The following is a 16,745-nucleotide window of genomic DNA, read 5'->3' as shown; positions in this document are numbered from 1 at the left end:
GCTTGATGCTGATACCTGCACCAGTGTCTCAAATTGCCAAATGTGCTTACAGGACAAAAAGAGTTGCCTATCCTTGAAATGAATTCACCAGAACGTGAGGGAAGGCCAGTGGGTTCAGTCTAGCCCTTCCCTGCTCTCCTTGCATCCCATGAGAAGGTGAACAAGCTTAGTAATGTTCACTGTCCAGTTCTTAGAACACTACACTAGCTTAAAATCAGAGCCTATCCTATGGAAAGATTTATTGCCAAGGATAACATAACCCTGTGAGTCTGAGAGAGTAATTGATCTGAGGTCACCCAGTAAGGTTCATAGCTGAGTGCCGCATACATATTTACTTAACATCAGTGGGAGTTCACCTGGCCACTGTATTTCAACATCTGTGTCCCACTTGTAAAATAATAGCAGCCTTCCTCACAATACAATTTTATGAAGATGCCAAAGAAAAACGTTACAGACCCCTGAGCCTTTCATTGCAAAGATCCAGGACTCTGGAAAGGGATGGGGGTGGAGGGCTTTGGCTCTCACAGTTTCTTGGCTCTTTGGCTAAGATCAAGTATAATGTGTTTGTGTTGAACTGGAGTTGGAATACATTTTGAATCTGGTTTGAATCTGAAGAAACCACTGGACAATCAGAACTGAAGACTCAGCAGATAGACTGTGGAAGCCCTCTGGCCATTCTAAACTTCAGTGTGTCTTAAACGACTTTCTTTTCAATCTACTCACACTTGGTGCAAAGCATAATTTGGTGTGATGTCTTAATTGAGAATATGCTCAGAAAGGCACAGGGTTGGGTGCACCTCAGTTTGGCATTTCTGGACTGGTTCAGAACCAGCCCATGCACCCTTTCCTCCTAACTAGAAAATTTGCTATTTGACCTGTTTACAGCACACATGTTAACTATAAAGAGATAGATGGCAGTTCTCTAATGTTCTGCACCACTTACTTGACAGCATTGGTTTCAGAAAAATGCTGTTTTGATTCTAAACTTGTTTTACTGTTGAAATAACAAACAGCGGTGCTATTAAAAGCAGCAGGGTGCAATCTGCTTCCCAGTTAACTTGTTTGCTTTTGCACTGTGGAGGAAGAGATAATATTTCCCCATAGGACATTTTTCAATTGACCACATTAACAGCTTAATACTAAAATCTTTTTTTCCCCAAGAGAGAACTGCTGTCCTTTTAAAACAAAGGGGGAAAAGGAGGAGGGGGAGAAAGAAGAGAAAGAAAATGAAAATGTGAACAAGTTGATATACTGTCCCTTTTTTGTTCTTGTTGATGTGAAAGTTGGCAGGACTACTTAAGCCTCACATTCACGCTTATGCAGGCATCCCCCCTCTGCTGCTGGAAAGCAACCAGCAAGTGATTTTTATTAAGATAAGAGAAATGTGTGACTGTGAACATCTGAACGTTCTTTCTGTTGTTAAATGAGGAAATGAAGCTTAAACCTTTAGATACTGGTATATTCCTTTTTGTTAGTATGTTCACAGAATATGCTGTTGTATCAAATAGGAGCCATCATATTTTTTTAAATATGGTGTTAAGAGTACTGGGCAACTTTGAGGCCTCTTGTTGATAGACCTATGTCAAGACAGCCCATGCATTAAACAACCTAAAGTGTACACTACAAAGAATGAAAACAGAAGACTGAGATCAGAGAATTCTGAAATGTTCCATCTCTGCACTGCTGGGGAGAAGAGACATATTGTCATAGAGCAGGGGTCTCAAACTCACCTTACCTGAGGGCTGCTGGAAGTAGAGTCTGGGTGAGGCTGGGCCACATCAAGTATTCCACCACCGCGGTGGTGGTGGGCCGTTCATCCCACGGCCGGCCCGGGCACCGCCAGAGCTTTGAAGGCTGCAGGGCCCCTCCCCCGTGCCCCACCCATCCCAGTAATTGGCCCGTGGGCCATGAGTTTGAGACCCCTGGCTTACAGCAAGATACCTACACAAAGTAAACCAGCATAGTCCAGGGAGGGCTATACTGAACAGTTCCTCCTGGCACTTCTTAAGTGTCCTCCATGTTTAAAATATGGCCCTGCCCATCACCACCAGTGTTGCAGACTAGAATTCTGTCATGCTGACCTTCCAGTCACAGAATGTATGGAGAGGCTCTGAGGATCCGGAATCCTACATCCATAGCATAGGAACCATGACTGGTACATGAGTGCTTCCTGTGCCACAAAGTTACTGTTATAAGCCCTGGGCCATGTGTGTACATGCTGGCATTTCTACACACCTGCTCTACTTAAGTTCTAATGGTGGCCATGCTGCTCTGGGGAGAAGATAACAGGATCAGCTTTGTCCATTTGGTCCAATATTTTTTGACATGACATATGAATTTTGGGAAAAAGCAGTGATGAAGAAAGGGGAGGGGCTGTAGTTCAGAGGTAGAACATCTGCTTTACCCAGGAAGCCACTGCCAGACAATGTATAGCAGCCATGAGCAGAAGGCAGACTGGGATCTACTAGCGGATTTCTGCATGATTTGCAGTAGATCAGCAGGGGTTGCTGCCTCCCAGTCATTCAACAATAGCAACATCAAAATGCCTCAATGCCCTAAATTGTATTGCTGAACCAAAAATCCCAAGAGAGTACATATATAACCAGGAGTGGGCTTTTGCATGGAAGGATTATGAACCCCACTGATTTCTGGTACGAAATGCACCAAATTCCTGGTCTCAGAATTCTTTAATATGGGCAGTGTAATCCAGTGTGGTTGCCTTCAACACTTAGACCTTGAAGAAGTACATGCTTCCTATGCATGATTTCTCCCTCCCTTCAAAAGACTTAAATAGCCACATTTGACCACATGGGCCCCAGAACATGAGAGGAGACTGAGGCACCACCAAACTATGCTGTGCTCATGCAGCCTGCCTTCTCCTCTCTTTCTACACAGGCTGGGAGGGAATTCTAGCTTTGGAACCCCAGCTCTGACCTTTGAATGAGTTTTCAAGAATGGGGCTGTGGCTTCAAATAATCACATGATCATCTAGACAGTGTTCTAGTAGCCATAGGATTGTGCCCTATGTGTGTGTCTTTAGTTTCCAGTGCTGGTTGGTGGATCTCAAAAGCAAAGTAGTTTCCATAGCCCTGTAGTCTTTCCAGTGTTGGAGTTTGAACACTGAGTTCGATGGACCAAACTCAGCTTCCTATATTCCTATCCTTCTGCACCACAAAATTAATGGGAACAGAGACCTGTATTAACCAAGGCAAGACAGGTTGAGGAAGGAAAATTATTATTAGAATTGGTGAACTTATTGTCAAAGACTCTGCTGTCAATTTATGGCAGAAATGCTTGACTTTTATTTCACTTGAGTTGCCATCCGGTGCTTTCCTGCTGAGAATGTGCTATATCTCACCAATTTTCTGTTGTTTTGACATGTAAAGTATCAACCAATGATTTCTGGATCTAAGTCAGGTCAATATAAATGAAATCATCTTATTTGTCTGTGATCTGAACTTTATCTATAAGGGAGGATTTAATGAAATGTATTTAAAGATATGGATGTTTTAGAAATTTTGTAGGTTACACATGTTTTATTACTCTGTGCTAAATAAAAAGGCTGCAGCCTTGCAGACATAGTCAGCTTTTATGCTTAGTACTTTGATTCTTTGTACATGAAGCATTCTGTAGAACGTTTTAAAGGAGGAATGGGAATTAATGATGTTCAGACTTGAATTAATGCCGCTAGTCAAGTTTGTGAATGTAAGATGAACTAGTGATGATAACAGTGAAGCAGATACTATTTTAATTTGGGTTATATGAGAATGATATTGTCTATGAGGACAGAATTTCTATTGGAAATGGCACATGTGTGTGTGATATATGATATTATAGTTTCATTTATATATTCATGTCTCTCTCTGTGTGTGTAATATATATGATATTATATTTTCATGCTAGGAATTTTAGCATGTAGGCTTGATCTTTCTAGTTCATACAGGGCAAATGACTGTTTTGGACAGTTGTTACTGTCTTCCTGGTTGTATGCCATTTGTGTGAAAAATTGTAAATGTTTACAGTGAATGTAGGTGTCACTATGACCATGTAAGGACCATGTGAAGTGAGCAAAATGCTTGGCATTTTATATCATGAATCCGGCTGGAAAGTGCTCTCTCTTGCCTAGTAATCATCAATTTTATTGCCAGGAAGTGTAGTATATTTCTTTCATTTTGTGAGTTGGTGATGGAAAGTTGGACTAGGTGAGTAGAGAGGTATGTCCATGCTAGGATTGTTTCTTTAGTGTGTCCTGATATTGATTCTTGAGGAACTCTGTTGTGAGCATTTTTTCTACTGATAAAATTGTCTGTGTGTTCCTACTGCTCTCTTACATCTGTAATAGGATCTGCTCATGACAGCTAAGGACTTTTTTCTTCCATTTCTCAATGTCATTGAGAGCCATGCATCCCATAACTACTGATTCTTCATCACCTCTCTTAGCCCAGTGTCTAGTCATGCCTGCAACACATGTGGCTTAACAAACTGAGCAAGGCTTGTTAATGATGTGTGGTAGTCTCCTGGTTTTGTTTCTAGCCAGGGATAGCAAATAAATAGATAAATGGGGGGTAGCAGGGTCCAATGTGACCACTAGGAATAATAAGTTTGGCTTGGTGTATCACAAACTGTGTGCACAGAATCCAGAAGTGTGGTTTAAACAGTTTTGTCTGTTTATTTTTATGAGCTAAATGTTATGTTTTCCTCTAAATATACCTCAAGATAAATATACCTCAAACCTCAAGACTGAGTTCCAAATATCAGCTTGCTAGGCATGCAATCTCTAATTGTGCACTGAACCACCCATAGTTATTGAGGGATGCCCAAGACTGAATGCATGACCATGGTATCTCCCTACTGCCCATGACTTCTGTTGTACACTCTTACTATTGAACAATGCAAGAATGCCCTGGGACAAACAACCCAGAGTTTTAACCCAGCAATAAATTATAAGTTCATATTCTGGGTTGTTTGACCCTCAGCAACCCAGCATTGGGTTCAGATGTTGCAATTAACAGCCCAGAAACAGGGTTGTTTTATGAACAGGAAGAAAAGTGGAAGCAACAAATGATCAGAAGACTTGCTCAAGACGTGTCATGGTTTAATTATTCAATGAATTAGCATTCTATGAAAACCAGGCCATTGTGTGCTGCATGTTCTTTTTTGCTTTTGTTTTTGTTTTAATTGAGACTACAATCTTTAAGTGAATTTACTGGTAGATTAATCAACTAAAGCTTTGATCACAGATTAAATTTGCCCTCTAGTTAACCTGTGGAAGCACGACTGAGAGGCCTAGTGTCACCTTTCCTTGCCCAGATATAATGAAAAAAAAAGTTAAAAGTGGTTTTCCGTTTCAGTTTGTATCTGAATATCACAAATATTTTTGCATTTAAGGGTGAAACCACTGTGCATTTCCTTCTAGCAATAATAATCACTGGCAACTGAAGCTGACAGTGCTCAGCTGAAATCAATGTCAATATGTCTTTTAAACCAGGATCTGCCACAATACTGATGGGATTAGAACATTCATATTTCACTGTGTTATGTCAGCATAAGAGGAGTATAATATAGCTGAGGTTTTCAAAGTGATGAAAAAGAAATATTAAAGGTAGTGTTTCCTTCTGCTAATGAGCGGTAGCTTTTGGGCATTGATTTTGAAAATTTTAACTCTCGTTTAAGAGAAACCATGCCTTTCTTTCAATATTCTCAAAAATATACTCAATATACTGTACACTGATGATTTGACAACATGAAAATGTATGTAAATTGAGTTGATTAAAAACAATCAGTTAAAGTCTTTAGTTGGTTGACAGCCATTTAAAAAAAAATCTTCTTTTATATAGATTGTCCATGAACCTCTGATAAATTCTGCACTGAAATATCCATGAAATAATCCAACTGTTCGGGAGGGGGGTGTAATTATGGCTGAAATTGTGTTACAGAGTATTATTATTCAAAAGAATAGGAAGTCATTGTGTTTAATTATTTTGGCTTTTGAAGTTTTGTGCACAAAGCACTGTCACCTAAATAGACTACTACTGTATTGCAATTACATAATTAACCTCGTAAGTCAATAGTCATTTGTGCTTGTAAGAAGACAAAGGATATCCATTCATATTAGGCATAATCTCTACTGGTAAAATGTAGTTGTTGTTTTTGAAAAGACAAATCAAAGATGAGAGTGTAAAATAAAGATTACAAGCAGGTACCAGATAATCAGCAGTGAGCTGATTTGTTGTGACTTGCTCAGCTTCCATATCTGTACTTGTAAATTCTTTAACGGGCAAATTCTCACATTAATATGTTTCCTGACCTTCCAGTCTGGGCTCGTTTACTGTATAAAATACCCTGACAGCTATTCAGTTTCTGTTCGTATTTTGTATTGCATTATCATCCCCATAGTTGATCCAGTTATAAAACACACACATACACACACACACAAACCCCTCCCATTTGTACATATTTATTCTTGTATCATTTTCCTCCGGATTTGCCAGAACACCATCATGTTCGTGTTCTGAAGGTTAATGCCCAAAGTCAAGCAGACAGAAGCCAAGTGCTGCAAGGTTTTCCAAGATTAGGACCGATTCCCTTCGCAGAAATAAATGATTCCTGCCATGTGCAGTGATTTTGTGCAGCACTACTCACGGCTGAGTGAGTGCATCAATACTGTAGCCCTTACATGCTGTACATACTGATGACACTGTGTTAACTTGATTGACTGAGCAGTATACGGGAGAAGATGCACCTGCAAGAGATGTACAGACACACATTTTTAGTCTGGGTTTGAAATATTTATTTTACATTTATTTTATTTGGAAGTTTTAGTCTCAAATTCCATGGGTTCTCATGTTTCTGCTGCTAAGGTAGAGCAAACAGTTATGTATGATTCTTTGTTGTCAAAATTGTTCTGGAAAATGATTGTAAAGGTGCATCTTCCTTATCCTTAAAACCAAAAGCTTGTTTTCCATATATATGAATAAATATAATATGTTTTAAGGGAAATTATATAAAAGACAACTAGTTTGAAGCCTGGAAAACTTACAGCTAGATAAATATTGTTATCTTAAAGCATTCAACTGAATGATAGCTGAATTGTAAGCAGAATTTTCTATTATATTTTTTTCTGTTTGTTGTTCTTTGTAGGCTTTGAGACAGCAGCAGAAAAGAAGAAATGGAGTCTCAATGATGGTAAACAAGACTGTTCCTCGTGTTGTTTTGACACCATTAAAGGTGTCTGATGAGCAGTCGGATTCACCTTCAGGTAAATAGCTAAAGGACTGTCTGCAAGATCAGTTTCTAGTCAAAGAGCCCTCCCTGTGGGTGAGAGCTATAGCGTACAAAATTAAGATGGTGAAATAATGATACTGTTCCCACATAATGGATTTTTTATTCTTATTCTTTGACCAATTTTGATTAAATCAAAGGAGGATGAATGTAATGCCATTGTATTAAGAGGAAAAAAGGGTGGTGGTGGAAGGCATAATAAAATGGTTAAAATTCAACATTGCAAGAGATGCTTTAAGGAAATGCAAATTAGTATTTTTGGATGGTGATTCCTAATGGGAGAACTACATACTGGCATGCAGTGCCATCAGGGGGCAAAATAAATAACCATTGCAGCTCCTCTGGGAGTGCGAATTACTCTCTTAGTTCTGTCTTGCACTACCAGTTGTCTTTTTAATAAGACTTTGTGTTCTGGCACCATCCTAATCACCAGAGTGCAACCCTGACCTTTAGTTCTGGCAGTTACATGTTTTTCTGTGAATTGATTGTACAAAGATCTGTGTCACTTTTTACTGTATATCGTGTGTGTGTTTTCTCAGATGTGTGTGTGTGGGGGGGGGATTAACTTTACAAAGGGAGGATTTTCCTTTCTTTCTTTTATTTCTTTGTCCCTGCATAATGGGAGCATGATTATTTTTAAAGATGTCCCTCGGCTATCAGAGGAAAGGCTTATTTTTATTGGATTAGCAAGCATCTTTATTGACTGCTACATTCAAGAAACTTGTTTTCACCACTTAATGGATTTATGAGCTTTTGCTTCATTGCTTCTAGTGACAGGGAATCAAATTGTCAAACAGAAAACATTACCTTTAAATAGAGTAGCAGATGAAGATGTCACTCTCAGGTTTTGGAGGTTTTGTTTTGTCTAAAAAATGGCTTCGCATTTGTTTGTTTTTCCCAAGTGGGGAAGTACTTCAGTATGATGTTTGCTTTTTAAAGGGTCTGAATCTAAAAATGGTGAAGCAGACAGTTCTGATAAAGAAATGAAACATGGCCAAAAGTCTCCAACTGGAAAACAGATGAGCCAGCACTTAAAAAGATTAAAAAAGTCTGGTTTAGGTGAGTAGGTTTCTAAAATGTCCTTTTATTTTTTTACTTTGTCCCTTCTTTGCTTTGGGTTGCAGAAAATACACATACACTGCAAACTCACTAAAGGCAGTTTTATATCGTTCCTGATGTTTTGGATATTTTCAGTTCATGGGTATCTCTCTTGGCTGTTTTCTTCATCCCTCTGAACTCTGCAGGAGTGTCCTCTTATTGGGACCTTTCCCCCAGCATGCCTTTCTACCACTGACCTTTTCAATCTGACAGACCCAAGCTATCCTAAATTGGCCATTTTGCAGCCAGCTGTTTCTTACTTCACCTTATTTTTACAAAGAAATAATTTTCCTCTGGTTATATTTATCCTTATTAACAAATTAAATCAATATTATGCATTTTTCTTGGTTGATTGCATCTGATTCCTTAAGTTGGCTTCCCGTTCTCAGTCCACACTGATAGCGAGGTTTTAAACCTCGATTTATAAACCTTTATATTTTTATTTGTTTACTGTAAAACATCAAGTACTATGTTGGATATCTTTTCCATGTTGCAAATTTATATGCAAATACTTACCCTGGGTGGCAAATGTCTCATTAACCATGGGGAAAGGCAAGCATTTTGGCTCTGTGGCGAGAAAATACTTTCTATTCTTTTAAGAAATAGTTTTCATTCACACTTGACTCATTTCTTTACTCATGATTTATTTTCAGACTTCTCTCCCCCAAGAGACAGCTCAGTATCTAATCTTTCAAAAATGATAGTTATATAATTTGACCTCTTTAGCATGGTGGCCATGTTTTGCCTGGTGTCAAAAATCCTTAAACTGCCATTCCTTATGCTCCGAATGCTCTTCCACTTCATCTGAATAAAATCTGATTATTATTTCCCACAACAAAGGTCTTTATAGGCCATAATCAATATTTGGAGTGTGGCTGATTCATTGTTTAGCTCAAGTAGTGTTGCATTGAACTTGGAATCTTGGAAGAGGCTGTATCAGTGGTTTGAAATGCTTCATTGCAAACATTCAATTTCTTTCCAGTCTAAATCAAATCTTCATTAAGTGGTGCAAAAATTTTTGATTCAATCTCCTTAGTTGTTACCTAAGAATTGGAAGAGAGCCAAATTCATTCTTAAATGGAGGCTAATGAATATAATTTTTTAAAAAAATCTGCAGAGTGGTATAGGGTCCATATGCTACTTTACCATGGATTTGTTTGGGCCAAACTTTAAAAATGGAGTGTCCTACTTAAACTGGTTATCTATCTCCAGATATAGGAGAGTTTGTTTTCTGGTTCCCTGCTGCAATTTTCCACCCTCTAAACTTCTAGATCAGGGGCGGCCAAACTGAGACTCACAAGTCACATGTGGCTCTTTGAATTTATTTTGTGGCTCACTGCTCTCCACCCATGGGTGCCTGTGGACACTCACTTGCTGCTTGCCACCACCACCTGCAGGCTCCCACTTGCCACTCACCACCTGGTGCCGCTGCCCATGGGCACCTGCTTGCAGCTCTCAAACCTCTGATATTTGCCATATCTGGCTCTTTTGCTGAGCAAGTCTGGTCATCCCTGTTCCAGATGTAGAAATAACATTCCAGTTAATAACCAAGATTTCCCTGGCACCAAATGAGAGGTGCAGTCTGTTCTATATGTCTTCTTCAATTGTAGTTTTTATCAAGGGGCTAGAGAAACTTTGATTTATGCTATCATGTAATCCATTCCTGGAAGCTCCTTAGAGTCTTTGTTGATTATTTGCTTCAGTGTTTTAGCATCTCAATTAGAGAGCAAGTTGCTACATCTTTTAATGTAACTATCTGGATCAAACTTTCTATTGTTTCATGATTCTGCTCTTAAATTAGTATGTATTTTATTTTGCAATATGTTTCTTGTATTTTAACCTGGTCAGTGCTCTGTAGATACTAAGCTAGTAGTCTAGATTTTTGCCACAAAATAAATAAGTACACTTTTATATGTGTCCTTAGATAAATGCCTTAGTTTCTTTATGTATAAAATAGTAACTTCTTTCCTTTATTGAAAAAAATATTTCTAAAATAGAGGTTATACATATCTCTCTAATAGCAACAAAGGAGTTCCTACTTGGCTCTCAGGAGCTTCAGATGCTCTTAGGCATTTGCAAAATTGGGGTTAACTGTAAATACGGTGGGAACAAGGGATGTATGCCTTGTCCCACTCATTCCTGACCAGCCTGTGTGGAAGGGGAAGGTCTGCAACAATTGTAGTCACCATGTTCAACTGAACATGGGTTCAGAACCCTACACAATCAGGAACCCTGGTAAAGCTTTGGTACTCCTGATCACATGAGGCTGGGTAAGCCCATTCCACCAAATATGCTTACTCTGCTCTTGCAGATCTTTCTTGTCAACACAGAAAGGTTGTGGAAGAAATGGAGTATGTCTCCAGCTTCTTCCATGCTTACAGTTGCATCCTCAGAGTCCTCTACACTTACAGTTAAACTCTTTCTGATGAATGTCTGAAGAGGGCTATAGTCTAACCTGGAAAACTTCACTGATGAGGGAGAGAGTGAATTTGTGTTTTCATGTAAATGTATATTTTTAAAAGCAACCAAGCTGAGCTTCTATATTAGTTCAACACAGAGATCCCTAAGTTGTAACCCCCAGGCTTGTTATGTAGTTTGTTTGTAATGTAAAGTCATATATGCAACCAGAGAGACTTTTCAAGGGCACATTGCTGATGGCACCAGGGTGATTCAAACGAACAGGAATTGTGACAGGGTCCAACAGACACTTGCCAAACTGGGTGCACAGGCCTTAAAATGGCAAATGTAAGAAGGTGTATAAAGTAATGCACACTGAGGCCTCACTTCACATACAGGTTCTAAGTTGAGGATGACTTGCCAGGGAAGAAAATCATAGTATTATGGTGGCCAGTTCAGTAAAAATATAAAACCAGTGTGTGACTATGTGAAAAAGGCAAATTGCATTTTGAGAATCATTAGGAGAGGAATGAAGAATAAATTTGCTGATACCAAACACCTTTTTACAAATCAGTGGTGTAACTCCACTCAGAATATTGTATGTAGCCATTGCAGCTCAGAGACCTGGATAGGTGCAGAAAAGGTGACAAAAATTATCCAGAGTCTGGAACAACTTCCCTACAAGATTACCATGTTTGGAGCTTTTTAGCTTATAAAGGGGGGATGGGAGAATATGATAAAGGTGTATAAACGATGTGCATGCAGTGGACAAAGAGGGGGAATTTTTACCTCTTAAAATACAAGGTCATCCAATAAAGCTGAATGCTGGGAGATTCAAGAGAAACAAAAGTGAATACTTTTTCATAAAGCATAGAATTTAACTATGGAATTTTCTCCCATAAGATGAAAGAATGGCCATTAGCTGGATGGCTTTAAAAGGGTTTAGACAAAAGGGATTAGACAAATCCATGGAAAGTAAAACTTCCAGTGGCTGCTAGTCATGCTGTCCATTATCTCCAGTGACAGAGGCAGAGTGCCTCCCGGTCCCAGTGGCCGGGAAATAAGAGCAGGAAGGTGCTAATGCACTCATGCTGCCTTTAGTGAGCATCCTGTAGTGATGTGGTTGTCTGCTGTAAGAGTACTGGACTAGGTAGGCTATTAGTCTGTTCTAGCAAAGTTCATTTTATGCTTTTATGAAGGGAAGGGAAAGATCAATTGCATGACCATCCTCACACTGGAGCAACCTTTTGATCTCACCAATTAAAAACAATTTTGGAATTCTGTAGAATTTAGCAATTTACTTCAATATGTTTTATTGTGTTATTTAAACTATGAAGATGTTTTGACAAGTCAAGAAATAACTCCACTATGAATCCGCAATAGAAGTAATTCTGTGCCATATGGAATTGGCATGCATTGCTCCTAGCAATATGAACATAATTCAGGGAAGCCCACGCATGCGCAAAGTGCATCTGTGTTCATGTGATTTATTTCTAGTCTTCCCTTCTTGTAGCATCCTCTTGAGTCTCATGTTATGTGAGTGGCTCTGATCATTATGAGTGGCTTTTTTGGGAGAGGGGATGCTCTTGTGTAGAAAGAAAAATTTGCTAACCTATGCATTGCATAGCAACACAACAGTTGGTAAACTGCATAGGGCCTTTTGTGTCCAATTGTTCAAGTTCTTTTCTCTTTGGCCATAGGATGAACTTTTATAGTTAAAAACACAATTAATTCACAGGCTCAAAATTTGTGGCTTTGGTTTCTTTGTGAAAGAGTACCAAAACAATGCATTGTTTAATAGGCTGTTGGCTTGAAAAGTACTGAAGTGACTACAGTATATTTGGATGAAATAGTGACACTGAAAATTGACTCATTCCCATTTGTTTGGTCATTTATTTTATGAAATAAAATAGAAAGCATTACTATGATAGGAGGAGGGTGGTGTACAAATGTGAAAAGGTGAAAAATCTAGAGGAAAACTCTTAGAATCATAGAAAAGATTGCATTTTTCTCGATTGCAGTGAAAAGTACTACACTACATAAAATCTAAATGAAGCCTGGATTTTTCTTATAAATGCTTTTGTTCTTTCTGGTACTTGTAGTAAGGATAAATTTGTTTTATTTGTTTAATCCAGGACACTTGAAATGGACCAAAGCCGAGGATATTGACATAGAAACACCAGGATCTATTCTTGTGAACACTAACCTGAGGGCTTTAATAAACAAACACACATTTCTTTCTTTACCTCAGCATTTCCAACAATACCTCCTGCTTTTGCTTCCAGAAGTAGACAGGCAGGTGAGTAAAAATGTACCATAATTGCTTCCATAGTAATTCCTTTCTAATTGCTGCTTTTCTACAGCTTAACCTGATGCCTATTGTTCAGACTCATTGACACAAGTAAGTGCTTCTCAACACCATGCATACCTAACTTATGGAATTCATTGTCTGGGGAAGTTGCAATGGACAATAGCAAATGTTGTTCTTGAAAAAAGATTAGGCACACATTCCAGGAGGAAAGGTGTTAAAAAGGCTCTTAGCAAGAATGAAATCTCCATCAGGCTGTGGCACTCTGGAAATGATATATCAAAAGTGCAGGATGCTACTTTTTCTGTTGGTTCATCACCTGGCACTGCTGTCTATTTATTAATCATGGAAAATGTTCCTTCTCCTGATGCCCACCTCCAGCCTTTAATGGTGTCACAAACTTGGGTTCTGTTGTTTTGGTCTACTCTCTGTAAGCCGCCCGGAGACTTTTTTTAGTAATTGGGACTGCATACAAAAACCATAAATAAATAAATCTTTACAAGTGATGTGAAAGTTTGCCTGAAGGGCAGGGGCTTACTTCATGAAAGGGAAATATTTGCAGCTCCCTCCTATCAGTTTCAAAAAGCTTCAACAGGATACTACTTCCCATAGGTTCGTGCTTTTGTTTCGCAGTTTCTTGGCCCCAGGCCATTTTACTGTGACTGTTACTGAAAAATATTTCATAAACTTCAAGTAACAGCCTTTGAAAAACTCCAAAGTTCTATCAATTGAAATCTTTCCTATGAATAATGCTATGGGCATTATTTATCAGAACCCCCAGTGATTTGTAGGTTACTATTTGTACCTGCATTGATGGGTCTCTTCTCAAGTGTAGGAGGACAGCTACCAAGAGGAAAGGCCCCAAAACAGCAGCCATCAAGTCATTTTTGAGGGAAGAAGGGTCTTCTCCTCAAGCACTCTGCTAAGTCCCTGCCTTTGTTATGAACAGGCAGGCTCCACTAGGGTCCCCAGCACAGGAAAGCTCAGCATCAAGAAAACAAGCACTAGCAGATGAACCACTCTAACAGCTTCAGGGGAAGGCAAGCAAAGAAGCCAAACCCCTTTCATCATGCCACTGGAGCTTATAGGCTGCCTCATCTGAAGGCATAGAGGCTGCTTCCTTCAGGTTTTTTCTCCCCCAGACCATCAGTTCGGACAGATGGTTGTCACACCCATAGGCTACTCCTTGAAGATACCAAAAGGCAAAGAACACTGGCATTGGTTGCTTACAGTCTCCCTAGTTTATACAAAATATATTGGGCTTCTCTGCATGATGCTTTTAACCTACAAATTTACCAAGGCTTCGACTTCCAGATTCTTTGTAGGATTAAATAAACTCTTTTACACATTTTTGCCCCTCTGGGGACTTTTCTTTCTCTGCCTTTCTGTATGTTCTATTACATAACTACAAGGTGTGATGGTGCATTATATCAGGATTGTGAAAAGGACAAGAGTTTCTATTCCAGTTCATTCTGCCATTTCCAGATAATATTGCACTTTCTTCTCTCTAAAAAATGATGCAGAAATACTTGAAAAGCACAAAAGAGACCCTGGAAGATGATGAGGTCATATAAAGTACCTGCAAGCTACCCAAGGGAATAATCATGAGCCTATAATTAGTAGCTCATTTAAAACAGCCCATAGTCTTTCAAGATGAAACATGGCAGCATAAGTAACCCAAAGGTGTGATTCCCCTGCTGAAGAAATTATAAGCCCCATTCCTATTACATGAGAGTGCAGGCTTGCAGCTTTTCTTTGTCTAACTCTCCATCAGTTGTCAAAGCAAACACAGAATTGGAATGTTCCCTAAACCTCCCAATAGTCATAGGAGAGAACATTCCCCTCGAATTTGTTGTGTTGATTAAAGCTACCATTGATCAGCTATGCTTCACTGCTTCTCAGGGTAACAGAAAACAGACACACACACACTATTGTGGGGGTTGGGGTGCAAGGAGTAGACAAACAGTGGCTCTTTAAGGTGCCAACTGAAGCAGAGCAGGCCTTGCTTGCTGCTCATCATCCTGGCCAGGAGGTGAGCAGTGACAAGTGGCAAGTGAAGCCCACCCAACTAGCACCTGAAGGAACAGCACCTCAAGGCACTGGCTCAAATAAAAGGTAAGGGTTATGGTTTAATAAAGAGTACATTCCTATGGAAAACAGCCTCACAGGTAGGACTGGAGAACCTTGTGTTCCAGATGTTCTCCATGATTGCTCTAGAGATAGACCCCTTAGAATGCATAGGATCTGTTTTTTCCATAGTCACTCTTAGGATAGCCACAGGAGTGGTTGCTGATATCACTCTGGGTCTCCCCATATTGGCATTGGGATTGTTGCAGAAACCTGGTTTCCATCATTTCTCTTGATCTAAGTCCCATTCAAGAAGCCACTGTCACAGTCATTTACAGACATCTGCCCGCATGAAGAAAAGAGGACAGCATCCCATTCCATCAAGCAGTGTTACATTTTCTTACACCTGTAAATATCTGAGAACACATGACAGGATCAAGCCTGCTTCTTCTGATCCTTCTTCTTTAGCCCATCCAAATAAAAAGAAGCTCAGATATGGGGAACAGGACTTCATGCCTTGGGGGGAGTCTTAATTTTTATAAGAAAGAGAAAATCAGACTTCCAAACAGTCCCGTGCCTTCTGTCTTTACAAATCCATGCACCCATCCAAACTGCCATCTGGGCACCCTGATCCTGGATAAGAGGAGCAATGCACAGCCAAGGCTAAGATAAACTTCTCAATTCAGCAGGCCCACAATACCTGTAGCAAAATACCCTCTGTTACCTTGAGAAGCAGCAAAGCATAGCTTCACTAACCTATACCAGAGCACACAGTGAGTAGATTCTTGGAGATTTAAAGGGGCTGTACAATTGACTATTGGTTCCTGGGCATGGTGGGAAGAGAGTTTTTTCTGGAATTTCACAGTTTTTTATGTATAGATTCCTTCCTGTTTTACCAAACCCTCAGTGACCTCACCTACACTGGAGGATCTCACTAGCAGTACACCTCCTTCAGATACAAGCAATTGAACTTGGACAACCATTTTGACCAAGGCCAAGAGATATTTGGAATCTTTTCAATAAAGGGTACATTCATTCCATATTGGACCTTAAATGGATGACCTGCCATTTCCAAAAGTGAAAGATCTGGTTCTTCATGGTCTCTGTGCATCATACATATGAGCTTTGCATCTGTGCAGAGCCTGTTGTTGGGGAGCTTCTATAGCTAAGCATTCAAGTGGATACATTCCCCTTCCATTAGAGTGGGTGGGAGCCCCTCCCCTTCCTTTTCCAGAAGAGGCTCAATTGCTTTTCAACTGCCATTGTGCCTAGATTGGGAAGTACTTCTCACTTAGCAATCTAGCATTCTTTCGCCTTCCGAACCTTCCTTCACACTTCTTCTGCCTTCACAAACCCACTCACTCTTTATCTACCAAAAAACAAAACAAAAAATAACTTTCTACCCACTTTCTATCTCTGCTCCTTACATTCTCACCAAGTTGCCCTTGCCTTCATTCTCTCCAACCTTCCCCATCTACCACAATGGTGTCCTTGGTGGCATTTAAGAGCTGCACCCACTGCTACAGCAGCCTTCCTTCCTCAGATGGCCACTGCCTCTGCCTCCTCTGCCTGCGCAAGGGACATGCTATAGAGG

General features: G+C 39.7%; 1 protein-coding gene and 1 long non-coding RNA gene across 9 annotated transcripts in view; one reads left to right on the top strand and one right to left on the bottom strand.

The window, feature by feature from the left end:
• Positions 1-16,745, top strand: part of ASXL3 (ASXL transcriptional regulator 3) — a 98,327-nt gene that overhangs the window by 55,703 nt on the left and 25,879 nt on the right. For 2 of the 4 annotated variants that reach the window (XM_044423923.1, XM_044423919.1), the window contains 3 exons: positions 7,141-7,258; positions 8,221-8,340; positions 12,912-13,075. In XM_044423923.1, the coding sequence (XP_044279858.1) occupies positions 7,141-7,258; positions 8,221-8,340; positions 12,912-13,075 (402 nt within the window). Of the gene's footprint in view, positions 1-7,140; positions 7,259-8,220; positions 8,341-12,911; positions 13,076-16,745 lie in introns of those variants that run through there. The other 2 variants (XM_044423921.1, XM_044423922.1) reach the window with 2 other exon arrangements.
• Positions 1-16,745, bottom strand: part of LOC123020345 — an 86,954-nt gene that overhangs the window by 53,086 nt on the left and 17,123 nt on the right. For 3 of the 5 annotated variants that reach the window (XR_006414064.1, XR_006414062.1, XR_006414061.1), the window contains one exon: positions 6,442-6,742. The exons of the other annotated variants lie outside the window; for them this stretch is intronic. This is a non-coding gene — a long non-coding RNA (uncharacterized LOC123020345). Of the gene's footprint in view, positions 1-6,441; positions 6,743-16,745 lie in introns of those variants that run through there. 5 annotated transcript variants of the gene reach the window in all.

Source organism: Varanus komodoensis, unplaced genomic scaffold, assembly GCF_004798865.1.
Source record: "Varanus komodoensis strain SLA01 unplaced genomic scaffold, ASM479886v1 scaffold14_1, whole genome shotgun sequence".
NCBI lineage: Eukaryota > Metazoa > Chordata > Lepidosauria > Squamata > Varanidae > Varanus > Varanus komodoensis.
Note: the sequence above shows the minus strand (reverse complement) of the source record. Positions and strands in the feature narration are given on the sequence as shown.